This window comes from Dermochelys coriacea, chromosome 15 (assembly GCF_009764565.3).
Source record: "Dermochelys coriacea isolate rDerCor1 chromosome 15, rDerCor1.pri.v4, whole genome shotgun sequence".
Classification (NCBI taxonomy): domain Eukaryota; kingdom Metazoa; phylum Chordata; order Testudines; family Dermochelyidae; genus Dermochelys; species Dermochelys coriacea.
In genome coordinates this window covers 26,682,147-26,709,049 of record NC_050082.1, presented here as the reverse complement: position 1 = coordinate 26,709,049, position 26,903 = coordinate 26,682,147, and the positions used below count along the sequence as shown (strand labels likewise).

At 38.9% G+C, this 26,903-nt stretch overlaps 1 protein-coding gene across 2 annotated transcripts; it reads left to right on the top strand.

The window, feature by feature from the left end:
* The first annotated feature begins 215 nt into the window (after positions 1-215).
* PPTC7 (protein phosphatase targeting COQ7) lies at positions 216-26,760 on the top strand. Of its 2 annotated transcripts, XM_038372875.2 has the most exons (6): positions 219-817; positions 12,659-12,838; positions 16,042-16,240; positions 19,097-19,220; positions 21,368-21,497; positions 23,140-26,760. In XM_038372875.2, exons 1-6 carry the CDS (start codon positions 616-618, stop codon positions 23,196-23,198), a joined length of 894 nt encoding a protein of 297 aa, XP_038228803.1. In that variant the 5' UTR covers positions 219-615; the 3' UTR covers positions 23,199-26,760. The 2 variants fall into 2 exon arrangements, with proteins under 2 accessions (XP_043354272.1, XP_038228803.1); XM_043498337.1 differs by lacking the exons at positions 21,368-21,497; positions 23,140-26,760 and adding an exon at positions 20,829-21,347 and having other exon boundaries at positions 216-817.
* The last annotated feature ends 143 nt before the right edge of the window (positions 26,761-26,903 follow it).

Here is a 26,903-nt window from a genome sequence, read left to right as displayed (position 1 = left end):
CTGTTGCATACTGGGAGTAGAACTCTCGCTTAGACACAGAGCTGAGGGGAGCGGCCGACATGGTTTTCCTTTTCATGCAAACGCGTTGAGCTAATGAGGACCCTGCCGGGCGCCCGCCCGTTCCTGGGGGCCGTGGCGAGGTCCCGGATGCTGGGGGCGGGTCCCCAGCCGGCGAGGCGGGGCCTGAGCTGGGGGCGGGGCTGACCTCACTCTCGCCTCATAGTCGCGGTTGCCGGCCGGGCCTGACCCCTGAAGCGCGCGCGCTGAAGATGGCGACGCAGCGCAGCTGGGGGCGGAGGCGGCGCAGCGACCGCTGCCGGCTCTGACCGAGCTGCCGACCCGCGCGCCGGCGGCTAGAGGCCTCTGAGGCGGAGCCGGCTGTGAGGCAGGCGCTGAGGGGATCCCAGGGAAAGCCGGGGCTGAGGCTCCGGGGTGCCCCGCGGGGGGACCCGGCTCCGAGGAGCGCAGAGGGCGGGGGGTCAGGACGCCAGCGCCGAGGGGGAAGCCTGGCTTGGCCGAGGGCAGGGCCCGAGGGGGAGGCCGGGGCGGGCCGCTGCAGCTGAGGTGGCCTCGGCCCGCGGTTCCCCTCGTGCCGGCTGCCGGGCGGCCCGCGCCATGTTCTCGGTGCTGTCCTATGGCAGGCTGGTGGCCCGGGCGGTCCTGGGCGGGCTCTCGCAGACCGACTCCCGCGATTACAGCCTGGTGACCGCCAGCTGCGGCTTCGGCAAGGACTTCCGCAAGGGCATCCTCAAGAAAGGCATGTGCTACGGGGATGACGCCTGCTTCGTGGCCCGCCACCGGTCCGCCGATGTGCTCGGTAAGTGCCCAGGCTGCGCCCGGCCTCCCTCCCCACTGCCCGCAATGGGCCGCCTTTGGCACAGCCCATGTGGGGGCCGCCTGCGCCGTAGGCACCAAAACACGGCCCCCCAGGAGTGTCAAAAGGAAAGGCCTTTGCCAAGCCATGGAGGGGCTGGTAGTCACCGGATTGCCCTTCCTAGCCCAGACAAGGCCTTGGAGAAGTGGTGGGCTGACTGCTGGGTGGTTAGGCCCAGCCTTTGGTATCTTGCCTGTAATTGCAAGGCCTGATGTGTGTGAAAAGCAGAAAGGCAACTGTTCATGCAGCTCTCTTCGCTGAAGTGGTTAAAACCGAACAGGGTTAATAACTTTAACAGAAAAAGTCATTGAAACGGACGCTTCCTATTTTCAATGCACAGGATGCCCTTGTCAGTTGAAAGGCAAAGTGACATTGAGACTGGTTTCAAATGTCAGATTTCACTTTCAGCACCCGGTTTACCTTGGTTACACAGTACAGTTTTGATCTATGCACAGGACTATTCTGCTTCAATTGTCATCACGATCAGTGAATAAGTTTGGATAATTGTGGTCTGTGTAAATAGTAATATCGTGGAGGCGCGTGACCTTTCTCAGACATCGTTGAGGTTGAATTTTATTTAATTTTAATCAAAGTTCAGGGGTTGAGCTTCTCGGAAATTGAACCAGTTTTGCACCATAACTTTATAGTACTAAAAAAATCTCAGTGGAGTTTCAGCCTTTTTTGATTAGGCAATAATAGCGGGCCAGTGTTGGAATATGTCATGACTTTGTGATATTGGTAGTACTTCAGAATGTGGAGCTTCAGTGGTAACTTGATTACTTGAATATGACTGAGACATTATTTCAGAAAAATATACCTTGGTGATAGGAAACAATGTTGCTGTTCACCTTTAAGGGAACTGTGGATGATGCTGTGGCTCTCCGGGAGACGTGGGAACCTGATCCATGTGTTCAGTACTCTGCAACTTTTCCACTGGGTCTGAGTTTTCCCCCTCCCCTCACTAAAAGTAGCTGTTAGACTGCTGTGACTATGACCCATATTGGCTGTTTTTAAAAGTTCAGTACACGTCCAGTGCTGATGGATGACTGACTGAATGTTCAGTGATTAGTCTCCACAGAAATGAAGCACCTGGGGCACTTTTTTCCAGATAGATGGCCTCTGTGCATGGGAGGGAGAGGGAAGGAGGCACTTTCCACTTACAATGGATCTACTGACTCCATTGTTTTGTAGCATATTTGGTAGTCATATCATATTTGTGTGCTGCTCTTTTCCCAGCCCATCTTGCCTTCCTGCTGGACCCAGCAGAGAATTACAGTACTGAGTTTGTCATTGCATTAATTTTCATGGCTACATGATGACAAACACAGGATTGTAACTTTGCTGCGGGTCAGACAGAAGGAGAGTTATTATTCAAATCCAAATATATTAAATAGGAAAGTGAAACAGAAAATTACTGGCAGACTAATAGAATTTATAGAAGAAGCCATCTTGGCTTTTTATTGCTTTTCTAACATTAAAATGTACCAATAACTTCAAAATTACTTTATGCTCTGCGGACATTAGAACCCAATATAATTCTAGATGACATAAAAATTCATCCTTATGTCTCAATCCATATTGCTTAAAATCATGGAAATATAGGACTGGAAGGGACCTTGATAGATCATCTGCACTGAGGCATAACTAAATATTATCTAGACCATTCCTGGCAGGAGTTTGTCTAACCTGTTCTTAAAAAGCTCTAATGGCAGAGATTTCATGACTTCCCTAGACAATTTGTTCCAGAGCTTTACAGTTAAGGAGTTTTATTTTAAGCCCAATACTACTTCTCCTGTCCTCAGTGGTTAAGGAGAACAATTTATCGCCCTTCTTTTTATAACTATTTTATGTGCTTGAAGACCGTTATCATGTCCCCTCTTGATCTTCTCTTCTCCAGACTAAACAAACCCAATTTTTTTCAATCTTTTCTTGTAAGTCATGTTTTCTAGACCATTAATAATTTTTGTTGCTGTCCTCTGGACTTTCTCCAATTTGTCCACATCTTTCCTGAAGTCTAATACCCAGAACTAGACACAATACTCCAGCTGAGGCCTTATCAATGCTGAGTAGAATGGAAGAATTGCTTCTCGGGTCTTGTTTATAACACTCCTGCTAATACATCCCAGAATCTTTTTCACTTTTTTTTTTTTTTTGCAGCAGTATTACATTAACTCATATTTAGTTTGTAATCCACTATAATCTTCAGATCCTTTTCTGTGGTGGTACTTTCTAGGTAGTCATTTCCCATTTTGTATTTGTGTAATTGATTGTACTTTTGTACAAAGTGTAGTACTTTGCATTTGTCTGTATTGAATGCCATCCTATTCAGACCATTTCTGCAGTTTCAGGATCATTGTGAATTCCAATTCTGTCTTTCAAAGCACTTGCAGTCCCTTCCAGTTTGATATCATCTGCAAACTATGCGTGTACTCTCTATGCCAGTATCTAAATCATATATGAAGATATTGAATAGACCAGACCCAGGACAGATCTCTGAAGGACCCCACTTGATATGCCCTTCCAGCTTGACTAAGAACCATTGATAACTCCTCTCCAGCTAGTTGTGCATCACCTTATAGCAGGTTCATCTAAGCTGTATTTTTCTAGTTTATGAGATGGTCATGTGAGACAGTATCAAAAGCTTTAAAATTGAGATACATCACATCTGCTGCTTTGCCCCGATCCACAAGGATTGTTACCCTGTCAAAGAAGAATGGTAGGTTGGTTTGACCTGATTTGTTCTTAACAAATCCACGTTGACTGTCACTTACTACCTAATTTGCTTCAAAGTACTTACAGATTTGATTGTTGTTTGCTTCATTATCTTTCTGGGTACTGAAGTTAAGCTGACTGATATACAATTCGCTGGGTTGTCCTTATTTCCCTTTTTATAGATAGGCACATAGGGCATATTTGCCCTTTTTCAGTCCTCTGGTGTATCTACTGTCTTCAATGAGTTCTCTGAGGTAATTGCTAATGGCTTAGAAATCTCTTCAGCTAGTTCCATAATTATTCTAGGATGTATTATCAGGCCTGCTGACTTGAAGATGTATAACTTGTCCAAGGAATTCTAAACTTATTATTTTCCTATTTTAGCCTCAGATCCAATGCCATTTATGCTGGTGTTCACTATGTCAGTTGTCTGATCCTGTTCACTTTTTTAGTGAAAACTGAAATAAAAAGGGCCTTTACTGCTTCAGCCATTGCTTCATGGATAGATATGGATTTTCTTATTTTAGCTACTGTAATCACCATCTCTGGCCTCCCTTCTTCCCCACCCCTCTATCTGTTCCCAATATTGATGCTGAAATTCCCTTGTTCTTCTGACATCACTCCATTCTCAAATATCCCTTCCCTTTTTTTAGTGTAGTAAACTGAAGCTCTTCACCCCTGCTTTCTGTGCCCTGTGTAGCTTTGTATTGACCTACTCTCTTCCATCTAACAAAAGGAGTACTTGTGGCACCTTAGAGACTAACAAATTTATTTGAGCATAAGCTTTCGTGAGCTACAGCTCAGCTCACGAAAGCTTATGCTCAAATAAATTTGTTAGTCTCTAAGGTGCCACAAGTACTCCTTTTCTTTTTTGCAAATACAGACTAACACGGCTGCTACTCTGAAATCTCTTCCGTCTGTGCTCCTCCCAACCCTATCTCCTTTTTTTGTCTTGGCCTCCCACCTCTTGTCTACTTGGCATCTTTTCTTTACTTAAAATTCTCTTTTGTAAACACTTTGTGTCTCCAAACCCTCTTGCATTTGAAGTGTTGCTTTTTTTTTTATTATTTGGTCTCCTGTTTTGAAACTCTTTAGGGCTAGTTTCTCATTAATTTGTTTTATGAAGAGCCTTGTACATTTAGTATTATAGTAGAGTGGAATACTAGCAATTTTGATGGTAAAACTTTTGTCGGTCAGGGGTTTGGGATAAAAAAACACACCCCTGGTTGACATAAGTTCCACTGACATAAGCACCTGTGCTTGTAGGGGGTGGTTTAATTATGCCAGTGGGAGAGCTCTTGCCTGTTGGCATAGAGTGGCTACACAGGAGACCTTACAGCAGCGCAGCTGTGCAGCTCTAAGGTCTAGTGTAGACATGGCCTATATAAATATATTTGGACTGTTTGTAGTTGAAGGATAAATGTAAAGTCTTTTTTCCATTTAGATTTGATTTTTCTTATTAGTCACTCAGTGACAAAAGACTGCCAGATACTTTGGCAGAGTAGTTTTAAATAAACTTTGAGTTTATGAAGAGCAAGCCTGAGTGGGCTGAATGTGGGTGTGGAACCACTCCAATTCAATGGAAAATGTGCATCGGTACTTGGGATTTATTCTTTCTTGGGTTAAAAAAGAGTTGACTAACATCTAAGAGACTACGCATTTTTTATGTTTTTAATAGCTAAAAGTTCAGACAGTTTTGTGGTTTTTTTTAGCATAGAACTGTTCAAATACAAAAATGCTGGTGACTCTGTTTCATGTGTGCTGTGTAGTTCAAAGCTTAAAAAAATTACTAGTTACCTAGAAATCAGAGACTACTAAGTATATACCAATCTTTCATATCAAGATCCAGGACAAACCCCTGATGAAAAGTCATGTCATACTCATCTTGCAATAGTTGGTAAAGGGTGGGGACTCAGTTTACTCCCACTGTTCTTGAGGCTTTATCTTTCCTGTTAACCAAGAACTGATAAGTATCTGTTAACCTTGCAGCCATACTCCCTGACCCTGACTGGAAGGGAGAACAAACTCACCAATTCAGAGACTCCTCTTCGCTGTTTTCTTCTCTGGGATTTCCTTGAAGAAAAGAAGCCAATTTCTATTACTACCCCGACCTCTGTTTCTGGCACCTTCATGAGTATTTCCATTGCATGCTGCTGCTATCCATAGTTTTAATAAAAAGAAAAGGAGTACTTGTGGCACCTTAGAGACTAACAAATTTATTTGAGTATAAGCTTTTGTGAGCTATAGCTCACTTTATCGGATGTTTTCATGTGATCATTGCCAATTTCATGGCTGCCAATTTCATGCTGGCCCAGAGCAGAGCATTACTGTCCACTGTAAAATTAAAATTTGGCAACTATTCCCTCTGCTTAAAATCTAGGTCTTGGGAGAGTATAGTGTAATTGGTTAGAACTTTAGTGAATAGTACTGTATTTGAAACTGAATGTGGCAGCAGTCTGTCTAGTTACAAGGTAGTCCCCCTCTCCATTTTCTTTTTTACACTGTAACATACGTACTGTAGGTAGGTTTAAAAAAACCTCACTTAGTGTAAGTCACTTTTCTGGGCAGGAAAAAGAAAAAGCAAACTATGGATGATATGCAAAAATGATCAAGATAATGTCAAAGCTGTTTTGGTCCATGAGAACGGGAGTGTGTTCTGTATCTGATGCCTGAAGGGCATAGAAGGCAATGTTAAAAGGATTATTTTGTTTCGGAAGACATTGTTCAGAGAAACTTTTGCTGGATCACATCAATGGCGTGCCTAGTTCTGTACGCTGAGTGTAATTCAGGGAGGTTAGTGGTTGTGTGTTGTTTTTTAATAAATAAAAATTAATCCATGGGTCTACAACTTTTAGGTGCAAGATTTTTACTTAATATATGAATGAGCTAAACAAATATTATCTTGTCAATAAGATAGTTTCTTTGTAGGTATGTCAGGGAATATGGCTTCTAGCAGACATTTTTGTCTGATGCATAATGGATATGTCAGCAGAACTCTTAAATACTGCTTGAATGTAGCCCTTTGGAAACATGATTCATAGCTCTTCAGCAAAAAAAAAAAAGCTTTTATTTGGTCTTTTTCATAACCACAGTTTCTGTAATGGTGTTGAACATGATTTGTTGGCCTGTGCTTACAGTTAGATGCATGTTCAGCCACATCCACTGTTGACGCTTGTGAACAATATGTAACTTTCCTTGCATACCCAAGGCATGAGTGTGACTGCCTGAAGGAAGAATACTGTTCTGTCAATTCTGTGCAAGGAAACAAGAAGCAAAACTGAACACAGTAGCCAAAGATCAAGCCTTGTCTATGCTGGCAAAACTTCGCAAAAATATCCCACTGTTTACACTAGTTCATCTGCACTTGTCAGCAATATTGGGAGCCTTAGTGTAGACAGGTGACAGCATTTTAAATATTGGGTCAATTAGATCTGTTCTGTGCAGGGATAGATGACAATGCTTAAAATGCCAGCAGTAGCTGGCATTCCAGGTACACAAGAACTCCCAATATTGCACAACCACTGTGATGCTGTGTTAGCTATGCTGGGAAACTCTTGAAAAACTTCCCTAGTGTAGACAAGACTTCAGTGTGTTCTTGTAACTCTTAAATCTGTTGATAAGCAGTTCCACAAATGATAAGTTTGTGTTAAGTATTTAGAAAGTCCCACTCTTTCCTGTCCCACCCCCCAAAAATGGCCTCCTACTTGGCTATTACACTGATCCCCTTTCTGCTGTTGAAGTTACTAAAAATGTTGCCACGGAGTTTGAGAACTAGATCTGGCCTTGGGTGGAAAACTGACTTAATTGGGATATAAATTCACCTCAGCTCCCCTGATAGGCTTGTGGCACCTTAGAGACTAACAAATTTATTTGAGCATAAGCTTTCGTGAGCTACAGCTCACTTCATCGGATGCAACCGAAAGCTTATGCTCAAATAAATTTTAGTCTCTAAGGTGCCACAAGTACTCCTTTTTCTTTTTGCGAATACAGACTAACACGGCTGCTACTCTGAAACCTGATAGGCTTGTGACACTCCCCAGGGGTGCTCCAGTTTGTGAGGCACCTTGCCACTGCTTGCCCTTAGCATGAAACAGTGTTGTCTATGCCTGATGTGGTTAAGCTCCCTGAAACCAGTAGCCTTTGGCCCCGCATGCACTGACTTCCAGATCTCTCCACATGTCACCCTCTCTGTACAGTCAAGTGCTAGGTACACATGAACCCTTGAGTCTTGGGAGTGCTCCCTGCAGTATCCAGCTCTTGTCCCTGGACATTCACAATACTTACCAACTAAGCTTCCCCCAAAGAGATAGTGTACCCACAGTTTGACTAATACAGCTGTGGATCAGGTTCTTTACAACATCACAGTACAGAGAGAATGAGTAGAAACAACAATTGGTTACACATATAAAACAAAACATAAAATGCAATTGTAGATTATGCTTATTAATGGTTACATTTCCTATTATATAAAATAGATTTTCTCCCAAGGATTCAGACTTTGACAAAGCTGCTGGTTTTCAGTCAAAACCAGGATTCAAGTTTTCATGAATATCTCTATGCCCTACAAGCAGTTTTCTCAGTAAATGGGTACCTAAATGGTCTTTTTGCTTCTTATTTCCCCAAACTCATTGTTTTGACCTCAGACTCAGGATGACTTCCTGTTGTTTGTTCTCCAGTGTGCTGGCTCTAAGTTGTCTTTGTATCCTTGGGTTGACTTGAAATATAAATGTAGCTGCCATTGTGTTTGACTTACAAAGCTTAATCTCCATAGGAACCTAGGCAAATGTGAATATAGATTCCTTTGTCTGGCAAAACCAGTTCTTCACTTCTAGGGAGTAACACATTGATATAAACTATAAGGACACATTTTCAGTATATAGACATACTTTTTAAAATCTGTACATAGATTTCGTAATATTAATGACCAGCACAATCCTGGTTTTTATTTGAGATCTTACACAAGATACTTTATAGATAAATACTATGACAGCAATATGTTGGGTGTGGTGAGGTGAGTTTGTCGGGCCTGATAGCAGTTGCTGTTGTCATCAAGGGGGAGTTGGGCTCACAATGGTTTTTAAAGTATCTTACATATGTTGGCTGAGTGTGTGCAGGGGAGGAATGTGCACAACTAACTCATCCATTGTTAGCTTTGCATGTTTGTTGTTTTCCCCTCCAGTTCATTTATAACTACTTCCACTGAAGTTCAAGGTATGCAGTATGATGAAAATTTAATAACTTCCGCTGATATTAGCCACACTTTGATTCACTTGAGTGGCACGGTGCCACAAGTACTCCTGTTCGTTTTTGTGTTATATGGGTGTTCAGGGTTTGAGGACATTGCATGTCATGAAATATGATGGAAGTAGTAAGTAAACTGAAAGTTAACAATGCTGTTAACTCAAGACAACTGTTGGTTTAATTATCTTTTTATAATGATGTTCTGTGTCCAAGGTGAAAGGATGGATAGTATAAATCAGTACAGCACATTCTGATTCCTCAGCAGCAACATAACAAGTACCAGTTGTTTAGTTTTTTGAATTTTATTTCAATGAAATCTGAGGTGATGTGCTATTATACAGACAAGGCTTACTTGTAGGAGTATAGTGGTAGCATCTGAAGTTGTCTTAAATTCTCCCTTTTTACTGATCTTGGAGTGTCAATTTTCAGTCTTATTCAACGTATTGAAAAATATTCAAAATTTCATTGCTGAACTTCAGCCTCATTGGCCTTTAAAGAAAAGTGATAAAATAAAGTAACTCTTTAATCTGAAGCTGATATGTCACATTCCTTTTCTGTAAAATAACATACTTTACCCTGACAAGTTGCATGTAACTTTTTTAATTTAAAAAACCAGCTGGTCTGCGGGACTGGATGGTTTTGGACTGGGAATTAAGAACCTTTTAGTGCAGGTCAGAAACAGCTCAGGTTGGTATTGTGCATTGCAAATGTTGGCTCTTTGACTTGCATTACATGAGCAGATGATCTGTCCACTTTCCAGAGAACACAGATGTCCACTACCCAAAAAACCACTGACACATTTGGTCCCCTTGCTAGCTGTTCTAGAAGAGAAGCAAACAACTAAATGAGATTTTGGGGTGGGAGGAGAGTGAGTTATCCTCATTCCTAATAGTCCTTGTAGGGAAAAGTTGAGGCGCACACAGGTGGTCCAGTTTGGGAAGCTTGTATTATCAGGCTCTTGACAAGCACTAAAATTACTGCACTTTAAACAACAGAAAACCTAATCAATAGTCTTTGATTCTGGAATAATAAACTAAATATCTTGATAAATCCGTGGCTGGTCAAAATTTTAAGTTGGATGCCATCACTTTTAAGGAATCTGATCTATTGATATCCTCAACCCTCTCCCCCCCAGGGATATTTTAGAGTATTTCACTGGAGTCTTTAGGGTTGACTTGTTTAACTGGCATCAGAAACAAAAGGATTAATCTACTCTTAACCAGAATTTATGCCTCTTGTGGAGAGGCTTAGTTCTTGAAGGAGGGGTTTCCTGGAATTCTAGGGATTCTTTCTGGTGAGCTCTGCTCCAAGTTCTTAGACAGACAGATGATCTTCTGTGTTTTTTCTGTTCAGAGATTGTAAGAGTGGGGTTTGGCTACTGCATAGTGTACTTTATTTAAAAAAAAAAACACACACAAAACCACACACACAAAGCAGGTGTCAAAAAGGTTGTGCACTATTTTGGGGAGAAATCTGATTAATGTTGATGAACTATACAGACACTGGCTCTAACCTGCTGTTGGATTATGTAGTTCATGTCAAGGTCAACTCTAAATCTTCCACTTTGATTTCAAATGGCATCCTATGTGAAGAGCATTTGTAGATGAACAAATTGCATTTTACTGTTTAAATTTTCACTCAACTAGAGGTTAGTTCTATCCTTTTTCCAAAATAAATCCTTTACTTAAGCATGCTCTGAAAGTGACTCATCATGCTCTATCATGACTAGCTTCATTTTTTTCATAAAGTACCATACAATACAGAATATTCCTTTAAATTATGACTTGTATGTTGAAGATCACAGATCCTTAACCAAATTAAATAATGGAAACATTTTCAAATAGATTGCAGATACCCAATAAGAAAAATAATCCTATTTAATATGTCCTGTTGACAATATTTGAATGCAGTAGTGTTAGCATTAAGAACAGACCGTGAAAGACTGTAAAAATATTTTAGCCAAACACACAGCACTTCACCATTAGCAGTTAACAAACCACCACGCTGCTTTAATTTAAAAGCTTTAAAATTACTATGTGGTCAGGTGAGCCAGTCGTATCTTATATATTATTGCAGCTCAACTTTCTTTTCTAATAGTTATAGAATTTAAACTTCCTTTTTGATTGTAATTTATCTTAAACTTTTACTGCTCTGTCACTAATGAATCACACATTTAAAACAAGTCTTGAAATATTTTTCTCAGTACTTACAGGGTGGCTGGTAGCCTTGGATAGTAACTTGAAGGAGTAAATCAGTTATGTTGTATTGGTTGTAACATTGTCAATCCGCATTTTAGTTATTGCATTTAAAAATCTTCCTTGTTCTACCTGTCCCTTCTGTGCTTCACTTTTTTCCTTCTCTCCCTCACCCCTTATATCCCCTGGTTTCCTTACCATGAATACCTTATCTGCTCCCTTATATTTTTCTCTCTCGCTCCCCTTGCAAAATAAACAAACAACCCTTCCCTACCCTACTTTTGATCAGTATCTCCCCTACTGCCACCATCCATGCACCCCTTATGCTCTAGAAATTGTAAATTTACTGTGCACCTAATGGCCAAAGGACTAAATCTACCAGTCAAAGATGATACAGAAAAGGGAAGAAGTGTGCACTGTCAGGGAATGCACAGCCCTGCAGATTTTGGAAAAAGTTAGGATGGTGGGGTCTTTACTAGAGTAGTCATTGGACCCAGTTCAGAGGTTCATCTCTTGTAGCCTCTGGCTAATAGGTGCCTTGAATTTTCCTCCCCCTACTTCCTATTCCTACTATGAGAGAGAAAAGGAACATTCTCTCTCCTCACCTTCCCATCCCAGAGACTCCAGACTGCTGCTAGTAGTGAGGGACTCTGCTAATTCACCCATCTCCAGCCTCCTGCTCCACTGTGCTTAGCTTTAGCACTTGCCACTGCTGCAGCTCAAAGCTTGGGAAAGCTTTATCGGAGTGAAACTGACTTAATTCACGTTAGATTCAACACTGTTCTGAGTAGCTACAGTGAGCCCTAGTAAGTTTTAACTCTCTTGCTTGGTTGAAGGTGTAAGCAACAACAGAGGCTCTGGAGTCCTCTTTCTGCTGATGTAGAACAAAACATTGTATCGATTTTTAATAGTTCACATTTGGAAGCCTTTCTTCAAACACTTTTTTTTTTAAAAAATGGAAGTTTACTTTCTGCAAAAATTGCCACTCACAAGAAAGGGACCACCACACCGTGAATGAGCAGTAAAAGAACACCTATCTGGAGATGTTGGATGGGGAGGGAGTTTCTCTGCATTATCTTCATTTCTGTTCTATTTAAAATCTTCTTTATACTTTTTCTTCCCCAACACTTCCATCCCTCTCTTTGTGTGGGCTAATGGAAGTGTAATTTGTATCCCTGAAAAGCTACTTAACCAGCCAAGAAATCTATCTTATAGAAAAGTCAGTCTCTTCATAGAGCATCATTCTAAGTAGTTTTTTTTTTAGCTTTAGACTTTTAATCTGTTTTACTAGCTGTCAGATGTGTCTGGACCTTTAACCCACAGCTAACATTGGAATTTCACTTAAATATGTGCACTTTCCATAGTGTATAGTTTCTTTAAAACCAAAAATTCCCTTCCAGGTCTCTAACTATATTCTGTTAGAATATCTCTGTGCTGTTCTCATGGTCATAGTAAAATTGTAAATAACTATTTGGGGAAAAAAATATGTAATACAGAAATAGGATTAGCAAACTGTGGTGTCTGTTTTAGCTATTGGACCCTCTCTTTCTCTCTCTCCATGCTGAAATGAATATCAAACGGTTTGAAACTTTTGTTTTATTAACAGTAAGTTATTTTTTTCCTCTTTTCTTTTTAGGAGTAGCAGATGGTGTAGGTGGCTGGAGAGACTATGGGGTTGACCCTTCTCAGTTCTCAGGGACTCTAATGCGAACATGCGAACGTTTAGTAAAAGAAGGACGGTTTGTACCAAGCAATCCTGTTGGAATTCTTACCACAAGTTATTGTGAGCTGCTGCAGAACAAAGTACCTTTGCTTGGTAAGTGCAGCAAATATTCTACAAATATTGTTCATATGGTGCATGTCCTCTAGAAACAGATTTGTAGATTCAAAATTGTTTTAATGTTTAAACTTCGTACACCAGCACAACAAACCAGGGCCAGCTTTTTAATTTAAAAAGGGAAACCTGAAATGAAATTGCAGGTCTGTAACCCAGTATGTCTTATGAGCATCTTGCAGAGTGGATACAAAATAAGTTCCTACTACAGTCAGCTATTAGCTATATATTCAACAAAATCATTCTTAATTTGAAACCTTTTGGGAGTTTGTAGTTTTGTGACTAATCTCTGCCTGAACCCATATTTTTCTGAAGATAGTAACAGGATGCTCTGGTTACTGGGTCTCCTTGCCTTACTGCTACTTTTAAGCTTTCTGTGCACTGTGGGTTTTAGACTTCACTGAATGTCATTTAAAGGGACTGTACTCTAAATGGCTTGTGCTGCACAGTCACTGGTATTCTACTGTATGTCCTTTTCTTTGTGGGAAGAGATGTGAAGTACAGTTAAAAGAAATATGCTACAAATAATGGTTAAATGTTGTGCACCAAGTATGCCTTTGGATATGTGCATATAACTCCCTTGGAAAGCAGTGGGAATTATGAGTGGACATGAATTCAGAATTTGGCTCTGAATAGGCAACCTTGAAAACTGAACACTAAGGGGACACTTACAAGCTTTCAGACTAAGAGCAAGTTACCCTGCCTGACTCACATGCTTCTCACCTGACCTTAAACTTCTTTGCCAAAAGAGCTCTGTGTAAACTATATTTAGCTAAAGTTTGCTGAGCTCAGGAACAGATGTTCACTTTTTATTATATATGTAAAGAATGGGTACAAGAAATGACCTTGTGTCACTTTACAATAGCACTGTTTAGTAGTTCCTTCAGTGGATTTAAGTGTTTAACTATACTGGTGCTGTTTGTACAAAACAGTCAAAGTAAAGAACAAGGTGGACCCCCTGGTAATGATTTCTAGCAGCCCTTTTATAGAGGGAGGCAGCTTTGTGCTGCTTGACCTTTCAAATTCTCAAGAGCAGCATATGTTGTCACAAGATCTGCGTTCCACACATGGATTTCTAGTTACAGTACCTGTTAAGTTTCAGAGTAGCAGCTGTGTTAGTTAAGTTAGAATATGAAACTAATGAACCTTAGTCTTTTCCTGCTCTTTCTTCCCTTCAAAGCACTGTAAAGATTCACTTGTGGTGGGAGTTATTCTCCATGTTTTTATTCTGTAACTTCCTTCATGCCTCCCCCCCAATCTTTTTATGTCGTATCTTGCAGTAGTTCCTCTGCTTAAGAACACCGAAGTATGAACTATCTTTCCTTGCTTGTGCTTGTGGCCCGATGCTTGTTTCCTCAGTGCAGAGTCCTTCAAATACTTGGACATGAAATAATGAAGGGGAGGGAGGAAAACTGAAGTTACTCCAGGCACAATATTTGTGTTGCAGTGCTATTTTGTCCATTCTATTTTGGACTCCATTAGTTTCTTAATTCTGGAGTCTAACAATTTACTTTTTGTAAGTATAAAGTGACTTTTCGGACTTGAAGGCTGATTTTGTTGTCTTAAGAGTTTTAATACCAATACAAATTAAGACTTCATTGCTCTTCATTTGCAACAAAGACCTCTGTCAAAGGTAGAAGAGTTAATGGTCTATGTGCTAAATAAAAGGTCTGAGTCTAGCTCATTGTAAACACCATGGTCTATCAGAAATGCAGCTGTGCTTTGAAAGGTGTGCTAGTGGAAAATTCAGATTTTTCTCTAATGTATGGTATCAGAACATCTACTGAAGATGGGTTCTAATAGTGTGTGAAAGCTTATGCTCTAATAAATTTGTTAGTCTCTAAGGTGCCACAAGTACTCCTTTTCTTTTTGCGAAGTGTGTGTGAGAACTCTTTAGATTCCATTGTACTTCAATTCACACTCTTTAGGAAAGACTTGATTTTTTTTTTCTAGTTAGAATCGCCACCCTCTCTATGGAAGTCAGTGTATTTCCTTCTCTCTGAAGGACCTGGACAGTGTTGGTCCTTTTCCAATATATTTGCTGTGGTTTATCTACCGTTGCCATCAGCAGCCAGTCCCAGATCCTACATTGGAATGAAGGAAAACTCTACAATGCCCTTGGCATGAGTGCAGTATTTCTGAAATTATCAGGGATGTTTCACTTCCTCCCCTCCTTATTCTACGTTTTAATGCATTTAGAATGGTAATTACAAAAGGAAATTTAGTAGGAAGTTAGTATACCAAAAACAAGATACCTTTCTTTAAGACCCCCCCAGAGATAAATACCCAAGACAATTGCAAAACGATCAGTTATAAAACAAGTGATGATGTTTGAATGAACTTCTGATAGTCCTAGTTTAAAAACTTGGCATGTGCTGTTGTAAATGTTACAGAAACTTTCCCAGTTGTCAGGATGCTGATCAGCCAGCTATAAAGTGTCTAAGCAGCCCACAGGGCCTTCTGGCACTTATTTAAATAATGAAGCTAATTTCTTGAGTTTTAAAGCAATGCACTTATTTCTGAATGAATTATATTAATATACCATACATTCCTCTTAAAATCTAGACCTCCTTTGGAGCCAGTCTTACCAATTTTTTTGTCGTAAAAGAAAAAAGAAGCATGTTCATTGCTCTGCTACCAATAATGGAACAATATCTACTGACCACTTTCATTAACCTATTTACTCTATACACATTGTTTGTAGTTGTGAATGAAAGCATGTGGACAGCACCTAGCATAGTGTAAGTGCTACAGAGTCCTGCTACTAATAGCTTCACACTAATCATAGTTTCATTATTTAGTGTACTTTCTGTAAAACAAGCCTCCTATAGGAGACTGCTGACATAGCAACACCTAAATATTGTGTAATAGGAAATGTATTGGAATGTAGCAGCACAATGTAATGAGACAAATCCAAAGCAAAATTAAGTAAATGTTTTACAAATAAATCTGTAGCTGGGGTTGGAAACCATTGCAGAAATCTCAATGTGGTTTGTTGTTTGTTCCTACTCTTAATACATATTCACTTTGTTTTGTATTAACGGATATTTACTTCTGATTTTTTTTGTCAACAATAAGTATTTGAACAGCTGGCCTAAGAAGAAAATCTGTTGAACAGATAGATCCTATAATGTATATGCTGCTACTTCTAGTTTATCTCCAGTTGATCAAATTTTTTTTTCTAGGAAGCAGTACAGCTTGCATAGTAGTTTTGGACAGAACAAGTCACCGTTTACATACGGCAAATTTAGGAGATTCTGGATTTTTGGTAGTCAGAGGAGGAGAAGTAGTACATCGGTCTGATGAGCAGCAACATTACTTCAACACTCCATTCCAGCTGTCAATAGCTCCACCAGAAGCAGAGGGAGTCGTCTTAAGTGATAGGTGAGATGGGGAATTAATCAGAAACATGGATCAAGAATTTGAGATTTTCTCCCAAGGTTTCATGGTTCTGGTCTTTGTACTGAAACTTTGCACATAGGCCTTTTAATAATACTCCCATTTGAAAGGTGAATCTCCTTCCCCACTTGCTTGTCTTCAAGGTAGTTTAAGCATTTCTCAGGCTTAAATTTATCAAATTTTATAGGTTGTTGCCATGGTCTAATCTCTGCTCAGGGTAGCAATGATCTGCTTACATGCAAGTGATTACTTTCCCTAAAGTTAGGTGAACACTGAATATAAAGCGTTTCTGATATCCTCAAAGGGACTTGTGTATTATGGAACTGTTCTGATGAAGAAAATATAAATATACCTGTTTCTGTACATTGTACACCATAAATGTGTCCACTTTGTCTAGTTCCTAGAAATGACTTCACCTGTCATTTGCTGCAATAGCTGGACACAACAGGCAAATTCAGGTTGTAGTACCTTCATGATAAAAATCCATTGCTTCTGCAATTTAAGTTGAACTCATAACATTATTGCAATAGCAAATAGCTTTTGGCTGCTGCCTCTTTATTTGGCAGTATTTGTAAGAGCCTCAAATGCAAGTTAATAATGGCCTACTATGATTCAATATTTGATGTTTTTCTTTTCTTTTTTTTTCTTTTCTTTTTTAAATATTCTGAACCAAGTGAAACTGATTTTTTTTTTGTAGCTCATCTAAGGTAAGGGAAGATGGCATAAAATATTTTGTGCTATAGTAAGGTTTTTTTAACTAAAATATGAGCATTACATAAGTTTCATAAAGTAAAGTACATATTATGCCATTATCTGGAAGAATATTGAAGCATGGAAAAGTAACTGTCAGGCATATGACTGCGACATATCTGCAGTGCAAATGAAACTTGACATATTTGTAACACACAGTGCACAACTAGCTAGCAAAGCTGGCCTAATGTTTAATACTCCCCTTCCCCCCCCATTTGACTTAAGTCAAATATAGTGTGTTCAGGTTGTTGCAGGTTTTCTGTCCCAACCCCCATGCATCATTTGGGACTGACTGGGAATACGCTAATTTACATAGCCAGGCAGTGAGGTAGTGAATACTTGAGGAACAGAGCAGGGAAGCATGTGACTGCAGCTTGTATTTCAGTAAAGTTGTGTGTCCAGCAGCACACTGTGTTCAATCAAAATGAGCAAAACTCCGTTTTGGCAAATCACCGAGCTCAGAGATGGGAATGTAGAGAAGTGAACCCGGTCCAGCAGAAACTCTTCATTTCAAAGCAGAGGACTAGCAGAGGACATGATTTCAAAGCAATCTGTATTTCAGTGCTGCCTAATCATTTTTCTAAACTAATGAAACTTCACTAGTGAAATCTAAAACACAAAATGCAAGACGTACCTTCTTGTCGAATGTCTCTGTTCTTGGGCTATTTTTATAACAGTAAAGGAAATGCTTTTTCTTGACTGATTTGGAAAATTTTATTTAAACATTGTACAAGTTACATTTCTTAAATCAAAGATTATAGACTCATTAAAGTGCTCTTTTTTTAAAAAAAAAAAAAAAAAAAAAAATAAAAACAAATCCCTGAATATAGAAAGTGATAGAGCTGTGTCCAGGGAATGCAGTATGAGTCTGAAGTTCTTGTTCTGAGGTTGTAGACTCCAAATTGGGCAAGGTTTGGGCTTTATAATGTTTAATACCAAAAAAGTTCTTTTGAGGATGTTTGGAAATAGTTCCAACTAGTGATTGTTCTTTGTGTATGGCTTTAATTATAGGAAAGTATACAAAGAGTGAAGAAGGGAGGAGAGCTGTCATAGGAGTTTGGAATCCATGCACTTTAAAAGTCCTCTTTATTGCACAATAACTGTAAATCATTCTAATAGTTGAGTGAAATCTAGGTATCTTCAAAAGTACAGTCCATTATATGAAAAGACACAAGTAGCACAAAGGTAGTTATCAAGAATAACATTCTTGGAAATTAGAAAAACAAAGACTGAGTCATCATGGAATAAGGAAAGTGTGAGATGAATCAGCTTTTAAGATGACCACACTTCCACTCTGACTCATGGTTATATCGAGTCACCTAGTCTCTTGGACTCTTAATATTAATTGGAAAGGCAATTAAAAGTCAGAGTAAATATCAGTATTTTTCTTCTGTTGACTAAACTTAATGTTAAACTGGTTCTAATCAGGGGAGAGTCAAGTGACCTAAAACTCTCTAGTTTGAAATGCTAACCTTTCTGAAACTACAAGTTCAAATCACAACCCTGCATCCTTCTATGGTGTACTATGCATTTTTTTTTATCCAAAAATCTCCCAGAAAGATCTTGTCTATTACAAAATAAATACTTTCTCCTCCTGTGTTTATGCACCAGTGGACCATCTGGGTACTGCCCACTGTTGGTGGTGGTGTACCTAAATAGTCTGAAATACTTTGGGATCCTTCATGATAAAAGGTGTATCCAGTAAGCAAGCTAGCCATTTCAATCCTAAATTAGGCTTCTGGTTATAGCCTCGTTCCACATATTTAAGTTGGAGTGAGAAGGAAACCTTGAACTATAGTATTGCCAATGGTTACAATGGAGATATACCTGCAAAATATATTAGACTGAAGAATGGTCCCAATCAGGCATTTTAAGTGCAAGTCTCTGGTGTAGTGTTTCAGATGCCATCTATTTGTGATCCTACTACTTTTATACTGGCTTTCATGACAAACTACCCTGCTGTATTTTTCCCAAAAACAGATTTCATAACACCAGTGAATTGCAAAACATATTGATGCTGTAATTGAACAGGATTTGGTACCATTAGCATACGCTAATGTCCATTTCTTTGACATGATATTCTCTTCACAGCCCGGATGCTGCTGACAGTACTACTTTTGATGTTCAGCTAGGAGATATTATTCTGACAGCAACAGATGGACTTTTTGATAACATGCCTGACTATATGATTCTTCAGGAACTAAAGAAGCTGAAGGTAACTGAAAATGAAGTGTGTACAATTGAGTTATAGTATTGAAATTCATCTATAATGTGAATAATGGGCAAAAGTCGATGCTTCCTCTTAAATGTTCCAAGAGCAGCTTTTTTACGTAACTAATGAATCGGAACACCATTGTATTAAACAACTTTATCTGGGGTGACAGGATTGTTGGGCTTGAAAATAAAACACAATTCAGCTGTAAAAGCTGAAAATGAAGTATAAGAACTACTATAAACCTGTGTAACATTTTTGAGGAAACTATTTTGATATTGTAATCCTGCATATTAACTTTTCAGTGGCCTTTCATATTGTGGTTTCAAAAGAGGCTTGTCTGCTGATAGGATCTTATCCCTGACATAAATTACTGAAAGTTGTTGGTAGACAGAAAGTAAGTGACTGCCTTGTAGACAAAGTGAGTTGGAGATGCTCTAGGAATTGTCTAAATGCTTGCTTGAAATTTTGCTCTTTTGTGGGTAATGGGAGAAATTCTCATTGTTTTCCACAAGAAATCTCTCATCTTTCATCCCTCCCCCCCCCCCCCCCCCCAACAGCATTCAAATCTGAAAGGCCACATTTCAGTCTAAAGCTATGGCTAGGTTAGGTATTGCGGTTTTTTTTTTTTTTTTAAAGGTGTAGTAGACAGGGTTCAACACCTTGAAAAATGTGTTGGAGGGGAGCCTAGGGTTGACCATTATCTGCTAACATTTTTAAAACAACATATTCTTACCCCTGGTCTACACTGGGGAGGGGAATCGACCTAAGTTACACAACTTCAGCTACATGAATATCGTAGCTGAAGACGACGTACTTAGATCTGCTTACCGCGGTGTCTTCACTAGGATAAGTCAATGGCTGACGCTCTCTCATTGACTCCACCTGTGCGTCTTGCCCTGATGGAGTACCGGAGTCGATGGGAGAGGGCTTGGTGGTCGATCCAGCGGATAATGTAGACAAGCCCTTAGTCTAGAATGATTACAATGCATATACATGGCTCTAGTTTTGCAGGGGAAACGTGAGCTGCACCTATTGGCACGTTTGGGTAAGACCGCAAATAGAAATCTGGGTTATGATGAAAGTTGAGCCAAGAATTGTCAAAGCCTGTTCACTCGCCAAACTGTTAAGGAAATTCAGATATGCTCGTAAAAGCATATATAAATTACAGAGATGATCAAAATGGTTACATGTGAAAATAGCTGTTTGTCACTTGTCTTGCTCAACATGGAAAGGAGTCCTTTCCTGAGTAAAGCAGCAGGCACTGAAAATGTAAAGATGATTGGAACTCTTGGAGGAAATGCATTACACAGAAAGCTTGTATTCTCATTGGATTTTATCACTGAATTTGAAAAAAAAATAACCTAGCTAGTTATAGGGGAAAGCTTATTGGCTTCCTCCATTAAAAAGTGAAGTTTTTTTTGTGGGGGGTAGACTTGCATTATAAATTTTCATTCTGATTTGATCCATCACCCAGTGTAGGGCATTTAAAGCAGTTGGCAAAATGTATATTTTTAAGCATTTTTATGCTGCATGGTAATATAAAGTCTTTAATATAAACACTTACCCTTGTTACTAAAACTAACTTTATTTTTCCATTCCTTGGTCTAGGAGGGTGCTTTGGTGCTATGACTGAGCACTCTGCATTTTCTGGAGGCAATATTTTTTGAGTGAACACTTCTTTGGTTTAGCATTTCCCTTCACAAAGATTACCTGTCTGCTATATAGCAGAAAGGAGCTGGATGAATGAGGGGATGCTCTGAGTAGTCAGAATAAGCAAAGGAGAAAGCCTAGTTTCTCAGCAAAGATTCCCCTTTGACACTTAAAATACAAGGAAGTGCAGACTGCTACTTTCTCCCTTCCTAATATAAGTGGTTTCATAAAACTTGTGCACAAATTATTATAGTGGCAGATGGAGGCAGAGACTTAATTTCCTACACAAACATTCTTAAAGTACACTGATTTTAATTCAAGATATAATTGAGATTCCCTTGAAATAGGAAAAACCTACTATCTAACTTGTAACAGAAAGGTGTTTATATTCACATCATGTTAATTGAATCAATATTCCAGTAATGTATATGTGCCTGAATAAAATTACCTGTGGTGGGTTGCTTTTATAAGAATAACTTGTTCTTCCATCAATTTAGAATTCTAATTATGAGAGTATACAACAGACAGCAAGAAGCATTGCTGAGCAAGCTCACGAACTGGCATATGACCCCACTTACATGTCACCTTTTGCTCAGTTTGCATGTGACAATGGATTGAATGTGAGAGGTAAGATTTCCTATTATTGGGTAACACAAGTCTAATGGTGTCAGATGAAATTCCTTTGTTGAACGCATGCCAGAGTTCCCGAATAGTAAGTGATCTTAGATATGTTCTGGGAAAGAAGGATGCCCATCATAATTAGGAGGTAGTGTGATCCAGTGCATAGGGCACTGGACTGGAAATGGTCAGACCTGTGTTCTATATTTGGCTGTACCACTGACCTGCTGTGTGGCCTTTGGCATAGCATGTCTCCCGTCCTCTGTCTGGTCTGATTAGATTGTAAACTCTTCTATAGGCATTACCAGAGTACGTATAATAACTCTCTTGTTTTTATTTTAGTAGTTTGTTTGCAGAATGCTCCCCGTTCATCTGCCATTGTTCAGTCCCTTTGCCCTCTGTGATCCTTGTCTCCCATTCTCTGGAGAGGTCTCTAGTACACCTGGCAGAGTCCTGAGGGTTCCATTTAATACTTCACTTTAAAGAAAGGAAAGTCTTCCTAATGTAGAGGGCAAGGCTCCCTTCAAGGCCCACTGAAACCCCCTCCTATTGCTGGTGGGCTGTTAGCCTGTGTGCCTCTCTCATCATTTCCATCTGCCTTGTGAGTGTGAATCGCTAATCTTCTTAACTCCTGCCAGCCAGAGAATCTATTGCTAGCTGTGCAGAGCACACTCGTTAGCTGCTTCCCTTATGACTGACTGCTGGTCTTTTGTATCCACAGGCTTAATGGGAGTTTGTGTAACAAAATGCCACTTCACAGAGTAACTTCACCAGAACCTTACACAGCATTCTTACTGCACCACCACCCTTTTTAATGGGTTTTGCAGTTGAAGAGTTTGGTAGTATCTTGCATTAGCAAAATGGGACAGTAGCCCTCTGAGATCCTTGCAATATATCATGTGGGTGTGTCACTGTTCCCTTTAAGTTGAGTGTGTGCGCGCACACAGATCCTAAACCCCACGCACATGGCAAAACACCATGTGCACAAAAATTTGCACAGAAGCACAACAATTTGTACAGAAGAAATTTTGCGTACACGGCCTGTCAAAAATTAGAGGGAACATTGGGGTGTGTATACATCTGCACTTTGTATAATAAGTCATTGTTACTGCAAATACATGCATTACAAAATAATAAGTTTTTCAAAGGCTATTAAGCCCACTCAGCTGTTTTTCAAATGTGAATAACCATCTTCTTTAAATCAGGGAAGGTATCTAAATATATTCCTTATTTTTGAGTGACTTGCTAGGTCTGAGTTCAGTGATATGTTAAAATCTGATTTCAGTACATGTCCAGACTTGGAGGGGGTAAGAAATCTTTTGAAAGATCATTTGAAAATAGGCTTTCCACTTGCCTGTTAAAAACAATGTTGAAGGTTCTCACTAATGCTAAAATAGTATATAGGAAAGTGCTTTTCTTATAGGTATCTCCGATGCCATCAGTTACTTTGGAAAAGGAAGTAGAGGAATTAGAGGCTTTCAGCTGCATGTGTATAAACATATTACTAATTTTGTAACTAAAGCAGTTTATTTAAAAAAAAAAAAAACCCTCCATGTAGAATTGTTTCATGAAACCATATATGCCTTTTTTCATTATGTAATTTCCTGATCTGCTCTTCAGATTAAAACATCTGATTTTTCTTAAATTACAGGGGGAAAGCCAGATGACATCACTGTCCTTCTTTCTATAGTAGCTGAATATACAGACTGATTTGCCTAAAATGTCAATGTCTGTTTTTCATTATCCTGGAGTTTCTAGCTTCGTGTGTACTGTTTCCTGCTGGCAGGATCGCTTTCTTTCTTTGCAGCTGATCTCAATGGCCAGTTACTCAAGCCTGTTCCCTCTGATGACACAATTGAGATCCTTTAAAAACCACTATTGTAGTACACTGGTCTTCGTCTGCCAGCAAGAAATGAAGAAACTTAAGGCAAGAAGCTTGTCTCTCAAAACTTAGTAATCCTTCACAAGGTGGGGGAACCAGATCCATATGGTTACTACTTCTAAAATGTGACTAGTTCAAATGATTGATATTTATTGGTTACAATTCAAAACTAGATTTAATAAATCAAATTGATAAACCCTCCACAAGAGGGTGTATTACTATTCTGCTAGAATCAGCCATTATCCAACAAAGGAGAGGTTACAAAGCTTACATTCATAAACATAGTCTTGTTACAGTGATAGGTGAGGGTTTGCTTATATATAAACTCCAATTTTTAAGGGGTTTATAGCTGCTGTAAACATTTTGCTCTTGGCATACATGGTGTCAGCCTTAGCCTTTTCCTAGTACAAAATTGGGGGGGGGGGAGTTTGAGCTGTATGGATGCACAAGTGTTTTGTGATTTCAGGTGCTTAATTGTGATCTTATAAATGAAAGTTTTTTGCAAATAATTCGTCCATAATGGAGCCTGGTATCTCTGGATATTTTTTTTTTTTGCAGCGGGGAACTTTTTGTTTAAAAAAGGTTTATTACTATTTTAAGTTGTAACTCAAATTCACCAAAGCCAGAATATTCAAAATTGAGGTTTAGCATAATATCTTTAATCTGTCTGATCAGCATGTGGTGACATGCCATGTATGCTGCAATATCTAAGAATGATGGGTTGCATTAAAAACAGATAATCCTCAGCTCTGAACTTCCTTGCTTTGGTTTGCAGAAAACTTTACTGTTAACTAGGCATAATTTGTGTTAATATCACCATTCTTGCTTTGGTTAAAATAGAATCTGTACCAAATTAATTTGATTGTCATGCTGACTCAAATGTGCACCTCTGCTTATGCTGTACCAGCAGCAGCAGTAGGAAGTATACAAATGGAAAAGTTAACTAATAACTAGCAAAATTTACATTTCAGTAACTGATATTTAGGGTTTTCAGAATGAACCTTCATGATGTTTACAATTATTTAATAGCCACTTTGCAATATAGCATTTCCTTATGAATTTTAGTAGCTCGCAATTGTTTCCCCAATTTCTGCTAGCTCTCTTTCTGAGATGCATAAAAGCTGATAGCTATAAAGATCATATATATTTTTGGTCAGTTTTTCATTAACTTTCTTTGCTGGTAGAAAAGTACTTAGAAATAAATTAAAGCCATTTTTTATATAAAAGTCAGGTAACGATGTTTAGATGAGTGCAGTTAAACTTGGTCAGTAAGGAATCTCTCCTTATCTGAAAGGAGATTTTTACTACCTGGTTCATTGTATTAAAACTGTTAAGTTTGAGGAAATCTCAAATTGTTTAAAGAATTTTTTTTTTGGTGGAGTTGTACTGTATATTTGCATAATTGTATGTCAAGCTTTTTATTTAAAATCACTTGACATGTACCATGTACATGTCATTTTACTATATTTTAATGCATCATGCTTGTAACAGGCATTTCATTTATGAGAATGAGTGATTAATTTCAAAGCTGTTCAGTAATTTATCTGCTATTCATAAACTGGCCTAATGTTAGATATATTTTAAATCACCTTTAACTACTTGTCAAAATGCCTTAACTACCCTAACTTGGCCAAAATAGTAGTAGTTTGGTGGGGGTATGGGAAGGATTATACTAATGAAGAAAATCTTAGTGTTACTTTTTTTTATAATTTATTTATAAAATATAAAAAAAGTGACACTAACAGTGAGTGGCAGACAACTTTGCACAAACTCTTTGCAGTCCCTGCAAGCTGTATCTAGGTACATTTTGATGGAAGGAATGTATTCCTGCTGCAGTATAGGGCTTAATTTCTAGTGTTTGAGGAATGTCTCTCAAATCTGGATGTTCTCTACAATAAATTCTCCAGTATTTACTGTCTCAATTCCTTGTTAGAGCAGACTTGATCAATTACTATCTTTCTCTATTCTTGAACTTACTCTGATATTATGCCCCTGTGGAGCTGGACTGTTTCCTCACTTTATAATCCTGCTCAGCCCTCCCTGTTCGTTATTTTCTATAACTAAAAATTAGGGTATGTATGTGGATCAGATAAGTGAGTGGCAAAGGTGCTTTTTTCCCCCGCCCTGAACTCAGTTGTCACTGTGCTCTGCCTCTACTGATCCAGGGTCTGGAATCCTAGGTCAGAGAAATTCAGCTGTCCTGTTAGTGGCTGAATTGTCTCGCCTAATGGGTCTGATTCTAAATCTTGTTTTTGTGTTAATGCAGTTGTTAGTCAAACAGTATATATAAAGCCATTTGCATCATAGATCATTTTTTTTATAAAGAACAAATTTGGATTTTAATTTACAATTTGTAAATTATCCCTCACTGGACACACCAAAGACCAGCGAAGTTTATAGCTTTTTCCATCTGTTAAAGCAATACTGTATTATAAAGAGTTAATATTTTTATCACATGCTTGAAAATTTTGTGTTTTCTGTTTTTAAGATGTGCATTCTAAACATATCGGAACCTAATTTCTTCCTATGAATTTAAGCTGTCTGCGCACAATAAATATTTACAGAAGAGGAAATGACAGGACCCATGTACTTAAAGCAACCTTAAAATGATGCATGGAGCAGTAATCCTTCCTAGAAATTAGATTATTGTAATTTTATCATGACACACACACAGGAAAGGTGTTTCAGGTGTATTCATTTGAGTTGGAAACATGAAAGATGAACAAACTTTCACCATCTGGAGAGGGTTTGCCCTGTATCAACAGTTGCTTGGTGGGGAACAGTAATCTGAAAAGATGGAACAGTTTTGTATACCAGTAACCTATCACACCAAGTAATGAAACAGCAGTTGCAGGAGCTGGGTGTCTGCCGGTGAGAGAGGCCTAGGATAATACTCTTGGAGGGTTTGAAATGTTCCTGGTTCCTTGTCCCCTTAATAGCTATCTTTGGGAGAGCTGCAGCATCCAGTTTCTCTAAGAGTTGCTATCTTTGCATTTATAAAGAAGGAATGGGAAAACTATCTAGAATTTGGGACCAGACTGGATGATGATAAAACTATATGAAGGGGTATGTGAAGGTGTAGCAAAAATGATACAAGTATTTTGTAATTGGAATTCATATCTCTTGATAATAGGTAACTTCTCAGTGGAAAACCAGACTATGAATGTGTAGAAGTTGACTGTGTAGTACTTTCTGACAAAGATAGCTGAGATGATGAAACAAATCTGAGTTTGTATCTAATGAGGATGCTTTTGTGTTAGACTATCATTTTACCTATACTTACCTAAGAGGCAATTATGTGAATTGGATGTCTGAAGTATGCAGGAATAGTTCTGTAAATACATTTAAATGAACTGTAAAGATATTTAATAAATATAGTATTTATACTAATATGGTTTTAAAGTAACTGACTTCAAGCTTATTTTCCATTTATGCAATACGAGCCCTATTGTGTGTTGCAGAGGAGCCCAGCCACTGAGTCTCAGCTTTGGAGTGTGTCTATAGGATGTTTTAGTTTTCACATGTTCCGTTGT

Bases quoted from the DNA above. Each gene is read 5' to 3' on its own strand.
- PPTC7 (XM_038372875.2), top strand. From the start codon at position 616: ATGTTCTCGGTGCTGTCCTATGGCAGGCTGGTGGCCCGGGCGGTCCTG. The intron at 19,221-21,367 runs GTAACTGAAAAT...CCATCAATTTAG, and splicing joins AGGAACTAAAGAAGCTGAAG to AATTCTAATTATGAGAGTAT. The intron at 21,498-23,139 runs GTAAGATTTCCT...CTTAAATTACAG, and splicing joins CAATGGATTGAATGTGAGAG to GGGGAAAGCCAGATGACATC.